At 41.1% G+C, this 12,203-nt stretch overlaps 1 protein-coding gene across 1 annotated transcript in view; it reads right to left on the bottom strand.

The window, feature by feature from the left end:
* The window catches only part of PPP2R5A (protein phosphatase 2 regulatory subunit B'alpha), a 44,351-nt gene that overhangs the window by 22,551 nt on the left and 9,597 nt on the right, over positions 1–12,203 (bottom strand). The window contains exon 2 of the mRNA XM_061348384.1: positions 1,861–2,057. Within this exon, the coding sequence (XP_061204368.1) occupies positions 1,861–2,057 (197 nt within the window). The remainder of the gene's footprint in view (positions 1–1,860; positions 2,058–12,203) is intronic.

Here is a 12,203-nt window from a genome sequence, read left to right as displayed (position 1 = left end):
TTCACCCCAAAATCCACTATCCTTCAGGCTCTGCAAAAGACCTCAAATGCTTTTTCTTTTAATGTAGTAACACTGTCCAAAATCTAAAGAATTAAAAAGAAAAACCTTTTTTAAATCTCACTGAAATTTTACTACAAAGGAAGGCCTCAAGCCTGACACACGTGTTGTCTGGAGGGAGAGACCCAGCCAGAGCTCTTTCTGAAAGCTGGTACTTGGGCCTGATTCACAGCAAAGACCTTTGCTGTTGCCAGTTGCCTGGGAGACTAGAAATACTATTCAGGCTTGGAGGGATCTTTTGTCTCAAGCTCTGAAAAAGCTCTCACTGAGCATTTTAGGCCTTCTTCATTTTCGGCCACTTTAGTGAACAAAAGGAGACAGAAATTTGTTATGGAAGGAAAAGCAAGCATCCAGAGAGCTCAATCACTGACACAACAATAACCTCAAAAGAACAGCTCAACACCATCTTATCTCCAAGAAAAGAAAACAACTGCAGTGTAAAAGAAAAGCTCCCTTCAACAAGTATGATAAGCTAGTTAGTATACTCTTTCTTCTGAGAAAGGGGTAGAGAGCACACAGGGTAAGAAAATACTGCAAGGGTTCAGGCTTGCTGCCACCAGCAGCAGTAACAAAGCCAGAGAAGAGGTAGACATGCTCTGTCCCTTCTGTCCTTGATTTTCTTGTGTAGAACACATTGAGGACAGAAACACAGGTCCTTTAAAAAAGCATAACTATACAAACCCCCCCCAGTGTCCTAGATCTTTTGTAAAACTTACTAAGCACCTGGTGAACCAGCCAAAATGATTAACAGGGTTTCAATAATTCCAGCCCTTCAGTACAATGGCACATTTTCACGCTTATTTCTATTAAAGATCTGGTATCAGCTGCTCAGAGAAAAAAACCAACAAAACCAAACAAAACCCAGTGAAAAACCTTAAGGGGAAAAAAACCAGCTTGCATTGCATAGAAAACCACAAAGGACATAAGCCATATGTTTGAGCTGCTCCGCTTACGTTCCTGATAGCTACTTTTGAAGTCAGTGTTGTGTGTCTGTAAACTCAATTGAAGTTTAGAGAACCATTAGCCTGAGTGCATGGGCACTAAATAACATTCTTTCTACGCTGAACACTTCTAAAAAAGACAGTTTTCAAGTATTTCAGATGCTTGGCAAACGTGCCTCAGTTGAGCTCCCTGTACATGGAGTATAGGCATAGCTGAAGCATTGCTTAGGCAGCACATGAAAAATGAATCTAACATACCTGGGAAAGTCAGCAGATAGTAACCACAACTATTTTGTTGCTTATTTAACAAGCCATTGGTAGAAACTGCACAGGATAAATCATCCCGTGGTTTACAAGTCAAGCAAACCACTTAAGACTACGCTAGCACAGCTCTCCAAGGCCAGAACAGTAACAGCCAGGCACAGAAAGTATTTACAAAGTAGAGCTGCTCCCCTACACTGATAAACCTTTCTGTTGACACTAATACCCACAAGAATCTTTACTCAAAAACTTTAGCCTTCACTCTGCTGCTATTCTTAAACAAACAGACAGGCAGCATTGAAATACTGCCTTTTTCTGAATGAGAACAACTTCAAAGCTTACCCAGACTGCAAGCATTTGCAATATACCTGCTCTTTCATTTTCATTAACCTGCATGCATCATATTTCAGCTAATAATTAAAACTCAGGTTGTTTTTACAAGCCTTTCTAAGTAATCTTGTAGACCAAGTTATCATTCATGAATTATACTATATTGCATAAGCAGAATAACCAACAGCAAGCCCGAGTTAGATGCCATCAGAGTCATAAACTGGTTAAGATATCTTATTAACATTGAAAATATAATGAGCATTCTACATACCATTTTCACTATGTCAGCATATGCTGATTCAACAATCACTCCACGATTCGTTGAAACATATTCAACCAGTTCATTCAGTGTTGCTCTCTTAATTTCTTTGCTTTTCAGGTCTGAAACAGAGTCCATGAAGTCAAAGAGGACACAACACTGTTGCAACTTCTGACAAAAAAGATCTTGCTGTTCATTGAAGGTGGCATCTATGAAAGAAAAACCAAAACCCAACAGTTAAATCCGGAGAAACAAACTCTGCATTGCTAAATCTTTTTTGTTGGCTAACATTTGCACAGCCATCAGTTTGTCACTATGGGGAATAGTATGCTCTGTATAGACAGCAAATTAAGAAATGATATTGTCAAAACTGAAAATATCTGTTTCAGTGTATTAGAGAATGACTCACTATTCTCAACCTGTGTTTCATACAAGAAACAAAGAATAAACATATGGCAATAAATGTATTTATGGACAATGAACTCCTGAATTAGCTTTATTTGAAATACAGACATGAATAAGTACCAAGTCACTCTCATCAGAAGTCATACACAGCAGCAGTGCATCATTCTAACCTCCCATTCATCCGATTTGGCTCATTCTGTTCCCTAATCCTTTATTATGTAACCTGGCTTAAAAACTGCAAAAGCTGCTTTAAAGGAACCTTGTCTTTTTACCCCAATACAAAATACTTCACATACTTTAGACCTCATGTGATAAATGTTTTCCTTAAGAATCAACTCCAGTAATTCAAAAGGATTAACCCTGAATTTCCATGCTTTGGCCTAACTAATCTATTACAATCTTAGTCACATCAGGTTTACCAGCTTTTTGGCCTATTAAGACAACGTGTTTGGCTATGACTTGGCATTTTCATTTGGAAGTGCAGTTTCTCTCTAAGCGGATAAGCAAAATTCCTCCATTAGTATTTCACATTAGCTCTCAAAAAGATAAGATTAAGTGGCATACACTTCAAATATTGTAACTGTTCAAAAGTTGCATGATGACAACAAAAGCAGCCACGGTTCTAACTGAGAAGTTGGTTTGGTTTAATGCATCTTTTGTTCTTGTTTTTTATTGGTTACTGGGGTTCTAAGCCACTCCAGCAACATTGCATCACCTCATTTAGCAGTCAGTTGGGATTCCACTTGTTCTGGTGAAAGATTAGTTCTAATTTCATTGGCAAGAAAGGAATGTTCTCCCTCTGAAGCATTTTCAAGGCCTGTCTATCACCAGACAACTAATCCCTTAGCTTCATGCATTCACTGCAGTATTGATACTAGCACTCCTCATCACAGGGAAATTATCAAGACAAGAAAAAGGCAACTGCCCTCTAACACTGAATATGCAAGTCTCACTTCAAAATTCAAACAAACACAGAAAGACCTCACGCTTCTCCTGACTGTTTTAGGATTACCCTTATTACACCAACTTCATTTTAAGTTTTAAATTTAATAACTCACTCAGGTAATGCCAGTTCCTCAGGTTTCTTACCAAAACACTTTCCATTTAGTGGCTGGAACAACAGTCAACAGCGGTTTTAATACTCAGTCATTATCTGATAGACTTTTTGTTTCCATAAGCAAAAAGTAATTGCCACAATGGACTGAAACCCCTCTGCTGCAATCCCAACTGCTCGCTCTGCCCTAAGAGTTCAAACACCACAAGACAGTGGTGTTCCCTTCCACAGCTATGATCCTATGAACTGAGCAGAACAACTTTGGTGAGCTTTTGGGGAAAAAGCTACCAATGCTATTCCCTTGCAAAGACCAGTTCATACTTTGGAACGGTAATTCTGCCATGGCACCAGTTTTCTTTGGAATAAGTATCTTGCAAGCTGCTTATTTCACTCGGAGAACAAAGGTGTAAAATCATGAACATCAGCTGCGAAAACAGTTGTAAGTTACACAACATTTCAGCTCAGATCTCATACTCCACAGCGGATGGCATGAGTAAGTATTGTATCACAGCAACAAAGCAGCAACAGTAACATGCCGAGGATCAAATCCAAAATGCCTAATTTAAGGAAGCGATGCAGGGAGGACAGCTCTCTGATACTAGCCCCAATGACAGCCAGGCTCAAACAAGAGTCAAACCTACTCTTCTTTTTCCTCCCTACAAAAAGCTAACTGAGCTCCAAAGTGCAAAAACTCAGCAGTGAGGTGGCTGTATGTAGCTTATGTTCAGTAAGATGAAGTGTCATTAATCAGTTTCCCAGCAGACAGCACCTGAGTGCTCCTAAGAGTGGTTAAAGCAGACTAAAGATCTAGGGTTAAAAGCAAGTAACAGGAATTCAGACAAAGTAATCCAATCACTTACTCGCTTCCCCAGAATATCAAAGAAACCCCTGCATTAGCCCCTTTCAGTTAGATATGAGTAACAGATACTCTCCTGCCATGCATCACCAGTCCATTTCATTAGCAATCTGATCTATCTCAACTAGACATGTTTTCTCTAATGAAAAACTGCCCATTAATCTGGTTTGTTACTCTCATCATTTAAAGCAAAACCAAAGCAAATCTTCTACACATATATCCATTTGTCATACTTGCAAGGGGAATCATAAAGACCCTCTACAAGAGATGTGCACCCATGGTAATAAATCAGGTAATAAGAAAGCCAGCTCTGTTGTATCAGCACTACCCATCTTCATGCACTCAATCCCTGCTTGACACATCATGCATTTGTCCCAGGCATGTTATCAGAGATACCATGGGAACTACCAAGTGATTTGGGAGAATGTGTCTGTCAGATAGTGCTCTGAACTTTTACAGCCTTGTATTTAACCATCTCACTATCCCAGCACAACAGAAGCTACACAAGTCTACACCACAGTAAAATTATATTGCAATGGTTTATCCCAGTTCTATGAATGAAATGAACTGTGGCACCATAACTGCATCATACCAGAGCTTTTAGCTTTCGTAGTTTACAACCTGTGTCATGACTTTAAAACCAGTTTAAATTTAATACCTATCATGATTTACACCATACATCTGAAGCTCAAGATAACGGCTTCTCTTCAAATACCCTAAATAACATAAGGACCACAGAGGATAATGTAGGCTCAAAAGGAGGAGGGGGGGGGGGGGGAACCCAAACACACTCATAAGGAAGCCTGAAGCATTAAAAAAGGAACAAAAGCATTTTATCCTATCTAGAAGAGTATCACATGCTAAAGCACACCCCAGAAAATAGTCTACACACCATCTGATTGAGGTGACAGAAATGCAATCGCCTCGATTTTGTTTTCTAGATGCTGCTCAACAGAAGTGCAATTTAGGACATTCTTTAAATCCACTGTTCTGTTCCTTGAGAAGTTGGTTGTAAGTTGATCTGAAGTCCTTGGGAAGGTAATAATGACATTTTTAGGCAGGCAGAGAAAGCTGATACTTAATCGTGTGTTAGGAAATCCTAAAGACACTGATTTCCATCTGACACCAAAAGAGCTGCTGTAAACTATGATTCACTTTAACCATGCCTCTTTCTAAGGATCTTCATTGCCTCTGGGCGTTTCCACGCTAGATGATAAAGTTTGCAACAGATGAAAACAGTTCATTTGGTCACTGCCCTTCATAACACTGGAATTCTCAACAGACTGTTCCTACTACTTACAAAAACCTGACAAGAGCCACAATATCAAAGGATAAAGAGTTACAAACAAGTTGACTCGAAGTTCCTCTGAGCCGAAGTTAAGAAACATTAAAACTGTTTCATTGCACAGATCTGTCTGTAAATTGAATGCTTTTGATTTTTTTAAGGTCATCACAAGTCTACCCATAGAATATTGAGTTAAAAGATTAATTTCTTTCCGGGAGGGCCAAAACAAAACATAGATAGGGACAGAGAGTTCACAATCACAGAGCTACCTCCCTGGCATGTAACTGGAGAGACAAACACCACCGTATCACCAGCCAGAGGACTACAATGACGTCTTTCCACAATATATTTATCTCTTACATTTACAGGCCCTTCTCTTGGAAGGAAGGGACAGATTCTTCTTTCGCAATAAGACTGTTTTCCCAAGATCTTCTGTACAAAGCCAGAGAACCTAACGTAATGCTTGCTTCAGTAGCAGGAGCCAGAAGCTGAGTCCACAAAACCCCTTTGCTCAACTACACAAATAGGAGCTCAAATACCATCCTTCCTTGCCAATGGAAAACAAACCCTCTCAAACATTTGCAACAAGTTCCCAGTATTTTTTTTTATACCTCTAATTCAATATTTCTGTTTTTCCCTGGAAAAGCTACCCTGGAAGATGCAGAAGCCAGAGAAATGACCATGAAATTTTCCCCTTAAAGCAGTCCACACACAGCCCTTTCCAACACTTAGGGGACAGTGTTCTTAGGGAATGAAGTACTGCATCTCTCCTTACAGTAAACGAGGTAAGGAGAGATGGCAATCCTACACTTCTACATCATTCCCTGACAAATTGAAACACAGACAAGGACTGATACGTGACAAGGATCATGCTACAGTTATGTTACATAGTCCACAATGTGAAGTTCAACATTCAGTCTTTGCTGGCTGGTTACATTTACTGTACTATATGCAGCTGTACTCGCAGTGGAGGGATGTGCCAGAGCAGAATGAAGGCATGACACGGAGAAAGGAGAACATTACTATGAGATATCAAGTGTTTGGGTTTGTTTGCCTGTTTTATTTCTTCCTTCCCATCACTGAATTATCAACACTTGTACAAGCTCTTCTCAGTTTGGTATTAGTTTGGAAAGGGTTAGTCTGGCAAACTCTGCCTCAGCCTACATAAATCAGGGGAGTCCTGTTTAACCTAAATTTAAGGTTTATTTTTGCCCTAGGAAGTTCTTGTGTGTCTTGTGATCTCTCATAGCATCTGGGTGTCAGTGGTTATGTTATAGGCATGGTAAACCGTTAAGAAATGGAGTTTTTGTGCAACTGATGTTACAACAAGGGACAGACTGCGTTTCCAGGTTCTCAGAAGCCTGCATCTTCAGCTTCACAGGCAACAGAATAGTTGGCCAAAAACAAAGAGGAAAGAAGTCGTCCCCCACTAGCCCTTTGCCATTTATTCCTCTCTTCCCCTCCTCTGCTCTCAGTCGCATTCATCCCTCAAAACTGGCTCTGGAACTTGTCAGACTCTTCTGTGAGCTGCTTTAATTCAATAACATGGCTGTATTAGTGAGGTTAAATGGGTTCTGGAGGGGCCTGATGTGCCCTGGCACAAGATTAGGGATGGGAGCAAATACTCCTTTCAGCTGCAGTGAGCTGTTTGTTAGCTCGCTCTGTAACCACATCACCCAACTCTAGAGGTATGAGAACTGAAAAATCTTACCCACACATTAAGTGAGCTATTTTTCTGAATAGTAAGTTTGGGGTTATGTGGTTGGTTTTTTTTATTATTTGTTTTGTTTTTCTTTAAGTTCCTTTTTAAAGGAAAATGTAGCCCCTGTATAAAATCATCACAATATACTTGGCTATACTGGTAGTTCTATAATATTCTCCATTAACACCATACACCCATAACAGAAGCTTTTGGTAACTCAGCAACCCAACTGAAACTGTGGGGTTACTCAGATGAGCACTCATGCAGCACCTTAGGTATCCAAGGACTCTTGCCACCAGTATTTTCAGGTCTTCCATGTAGAAAAACTCTGCCACCCTAAATACCATTTCTTAATAGACCAGGGTTGTAGGTTTCCCCCTCTCCCCTCCATTTAGAGTTTAATAGCATGAGTTTTCACATTACCTGTTACCCCAAAGCCTACAGCTAAACTCTGGAAAGGGCTGAGTAAGTTCCTCTGTGTGTTTTCAGTCAACAGAGCGCTGACCTTCCAGGTCAGATAGAACAAGATTATGTATCTTAAAAGTCACCCAAGTCCCTACACAGTAATATGTTTGCTCACAAGAGGAGTTTAGTAGACAACAGAGTAGAATAGTATTCTCCAACACTAGGCTACAAGGAAATTCATACTAAACAAAGGAGATAACCAAAACAAAACTCAGCACAGAACTAAAGGTACAGAAGGCATTTTGGTCAATCCTGCCTAGGACCCGTGTGCTCATACTAACCAGCTCTTCATTTCAGAAATCAAAAGGACTGCAAAGGAGCAATCTGAGATAAGGAGCACAGCTGAGCTTTTGCTGTGCTTCACCAGGAATTATAGTGATAGAACAAGAGGTAATGGGTTCAAACAACTTAAAACAAGGGAAGTTAAGGTTAGATACAAGGAATAGGTTGCCCAAAGAAGTGGTAAATGCTCCATCCCTGGCAGTGTTCAAGGTCAGGTTGGACAGAACCCTGGGCAACACGGTCTTGTGTGAGGCGCCCCTGCCCATGGCACTAGATCTTAAGTTCCTTTCCAATACTAATTGTTCTATGATTCCACTCACAGGTAAACTACTCTGCAGATGGTGGTCAGGCAGGACTTCACTAAGAGATCCGCATGAACAGTACTTTAAACATACACTGTGGCACCCTACTTCCCCTGTAACACATGACTTAGCTAAGTTAACATATATCTTTCTCCAACCAGCTGTGCAAAGTCACATTAAAACTGCCCAAACCAACCAACCTGGTAAAAATCATCCAAGTAAACCTCCATTTCTCTTTTGAAACTGATAAGAAATCAGAACATTTTCTCATTAGAATAGTCTAGATTTCAGATTAATTTTGTGATGCCTGCCAAGCAAAAAAGGGGAAAAGAAGAAAGAAAAAGGGGAAAAAAGAAGAAAGGGGGAAAAAATTAAGAAAGGAAAAGGGGGGAAGAAATAAAGAAAGGAAAAAGAACGTTTATGAAGTTACAAAGGCGAGGCTATAGACAATATGAAGTTGCTTACTAAAAGCGCTCCTGGAAAGCTCTCTTCCATCCAGTAACAGATATTGTTTGTTCAGTCTCACATCTGCCACTGCACATGGCCAGCAGTTGGCCTTAACAAATCAGTCCTGAATTTGAAAAGCCTATGCTGATCTAACAACATCTGTCACAACTGCTGTGCCGTGACTCCTTGCAGTGATGGGAAACTGCAAGTGTCTTATCTTGATTGTTCCTACCACCTTCCAAGCTTTCTTATAATTGCACAGAGTTAAGAATTCCCAGCTACCACATTAAATCCCCTGATTTTCATGAAGATTTCAGTCAACCAAGACACTTTATACAGCAAGAAAGTACCCTGCTGAAGTGCTTTCATATCAATAGCTTATGTTGTGCTCTCTAATTACAGATAGCAACATGCAGTCAGATGCAAGTAATAGAAATTAATCTCTTGGTCCTCAAAGAGACAGTAAGCCTCTAGTAACCAGGGCTGCCACAACTCACCTCATTCCTACCATGCTTTCCCAAAAAGGAGAATTAAAACACAATTGATTCCTTAAACACCCAAAAACCTCAAACATACCAACAACTGGAACCAGAACATCAAAATAACCCAACATCATCCTTAACAATGTATGGAACTCTAACACCACAAAGGTTTCCTCAAGAGCACAGCACCAGTTCAGACTGTAACTGAAACCCAGTTCCATGCAAGAGCAAGAAAGGCAGAAAGTAAGAATATTGTCCAATGCCCAGCTGAACCAGTGCTGCTTGTGAAAGCACTGAGGAGTTGAGCAATTTGTGCTGTTCAGAGTGATACCACATTTATTACAAAAGGCAAAGAACTTCAACTTCTCACACAGCTGAAGTGTATGTTTCAAAACCCATTATGCTACTCCTCTTGTATTTGAAAGCAGCTTTCTTCCACAGTAAGCCAACTGTTATGCTCCCCAGTGCATTCATTTCTGGTTTTGGCAAACACTGCTACTGTATTTGCTGTCTTTATATCAAAATCATCACACAGTTTTAATGCCAGGATGGGCCTACCTTGAATATAACCAGAGACCCTGAGAGGTTAGTGATCCTGCCCCTCCACACTATTCTTGTGAGGCCCCACTTGCAGCACTGTGTGCAGAGCTGGTGTCCTCAAAATAAAAAGGACATGGAGCTCTTGGAGCAAGGCCAGAGGAGGCCACGAGGATGCCCAGGGGCTGCAGCACCTCCCCTATGGAGACAGGCTGAGAACATTGGGGCTGTTCAGCCTGGAGAAGAGAAGCTGTGTGGAGACCTCAGAGCAGCTTCCAGTGTCTGAAGGGGGCTACAAGGATGCTGGAGAGGGACTCTTCATCAGGGACTGCAGCCATAGGACAAGGGGTGATGGGTTCAGACTGAAACAGGGCAAGTTCAGGTTAGATCTAAGGCAGAAGCTCTTCCCTGTGAGGGTGCTGAGGCGCTGGCACAGGGTGCCCAGAGAAGCTGTGGCTGCCCCATCCCTGGCAGTGTTCAAGGCCAGGTTGGACACAGGGGCTTGGAGCAAGCTGCTCCAGTGTGAGGCATCCCTGCCCGTGGCAGGGGTTGGAACTGGATGATCTTAAGGTCCTTTCCAACCCAAACCATTCTGCGATTCTATGATTCTCTCTTGCACGCAAGACATTGCCCAGACAGTGGTTACACTGGGTTGATGAAGGTGTATTAGTGATCTTAGAGAGAGGAATCCTGCCTCTTTAAGAAAACAGTGATAAATCCTATCACATAATTAATATGCACAGCCAGGTCATTAAACTGGGAAAAAGGGGAGAGTAATTGATTTCTGGACTAGCAAATGCCCTCTCAGAAGATGTGAACATGGATAGACAGCAATCTTCAACTTCAAATGGTCAAAGTTGATACAAACACCTGAGAATTCAAACTGCTTTCCCAAATCAGAAAATACAGCTCCTACAGAGCATACTGAAATGTAACACAGGTCTTTGTTATGGTAAAACATACATGCTTCCAGATATTCCTCCTAGTAAGAGGGCAAACAAAGGTGAAAAAGTCCTGGGTGTATAAACAGGCCCTTTAGAGTCTAACCCGGGTTACACTGCATCAGTCACAAGCTGAAAGCACCCACAGAGAAACTGGTACACAACAACCTGTTACTCCCAGTAACTCCCTCATGTGCCAGGAAAATGAACCAGCACCAAGACCCAGGAGATTCCACAGAAAGGGAAAAGGCTACAGAGCTTGTGACAAGGTGGACTCCAGGACCTGCTTCACATTTACCCTGCTAAGAATCAGAACAATCTGAAGAGCTCTGCTCCCTATTTTACTGCTCCAAGCCCAGCAGCTGTAGTAGGCTCTATGTACATTACACCAGGAGACAAAGACAGCTGAAAAGCAGGTGACCAGGCTGCGTGCCACACAGACTCAGTCAAAACTGCAGCTCAGTACCCACTACACACTGCTGTACCAAAGCCATTCTCTAGTCACAAAACATCAACACTTCGCATGACCAGAACCAAAGAACCAAACCAAACTGATTTGCACTTTTTAAGCTTGAAAGGACAGAAACTGTACTTCAGTTTAAGTTCCCTTTTTGTCAACTGCCAGACCCCTGTCTGAAATGATGGTATTTTATAATGAGTGAACATTGGTAAGTATGCCACAGGTGGATCTGGTCTGGGATACTGGTTTTTAATATATTAACTTGTATTCTTGCCCGATCATCCCCTCACCTTATCAAAGCATAAAGCTCATTTTGGGTACGATGCTGAAGTTGCTCCAGTTTGACATCACACTGGAAACTGCAAGTCAACATTACAAGTTTGTGTTTTCCCAGAAGCTGAAGAAACACTCATGTTGTTTTCACACGGCAAATTCAGTGCTGAGTGCAATGTAAAAACACCTTTTATTTGAAACCAAGGGATACCTGCTGTTAATACTTCAGAGAAGCACAGAAACTCATTCTGCAGTTCATGTAGCACTTAGCTGTCATAAACGTGTGAAGGGGATGTATAGGGAAGTAACTTAATAGGAAATCTGTGCCAGAGGAAACGGCAATTTGGCTTTCCAAAAGCCAAGGAAAAGAATTCCTCTGCCCTTGAATCCCTGTAAATCCAGGTGGAAGTTACAGGTATTGGATTAATTCTTCAGATAAATACACACTTTACGGATTAGCTAAACCACTGTTTCTTAATTTTCAGTTTTCTGAGGCAAATGAGCTACTTTATAGTAAGTAGTATAATTATTTCTTCCTTACAGTAGGAAGAACTGAGATTAAATTCAACTGGAAACACAGGTGAAATCCTGGTGCTGCTGCATTCAGTGACCCCACTCCCACTGACCTCAATGGGACTACGCCATCCTGAGATGGATGAATATTCATGCACTTGCAGGAAGTCTTTACCCACTTCACTTAAACATTTAGCCTCCTGAATAAAAGGTTGAGCTACTTTGCTCATCAATTTTAACCATACTCTAAGAGTTCTTCCTATCAAAAACTGTAAACATGAAGCATTCATTAAAGAGGGATCCTACACTTAGGTATATTCCCATTTGGCAACATCTCTTGACTGCTTTTAA

This window comes from Neopsephotus bourkii, unplaced genomic scaffold (genome assembly GCF_033783945.1).
Source record: "Neopsephotus bourkii isolate Nb327-2 ecotype Australia unplaced genomic scaffold, CSIRO-AGI_Nbou_v1 NB_354, whole genome shotgun sequence".
Lineage (NCBI taxonomy): Eukaryota > Metazoa > Chordata > Aves > Psittaciformes > Psittacidae > Neopsephotus > Neopsephotus bourkii.
Note: the sequence above shows the minus strand (reverse complement) of the source record. Positions and strands in the feature narration are given on the sequence as shown.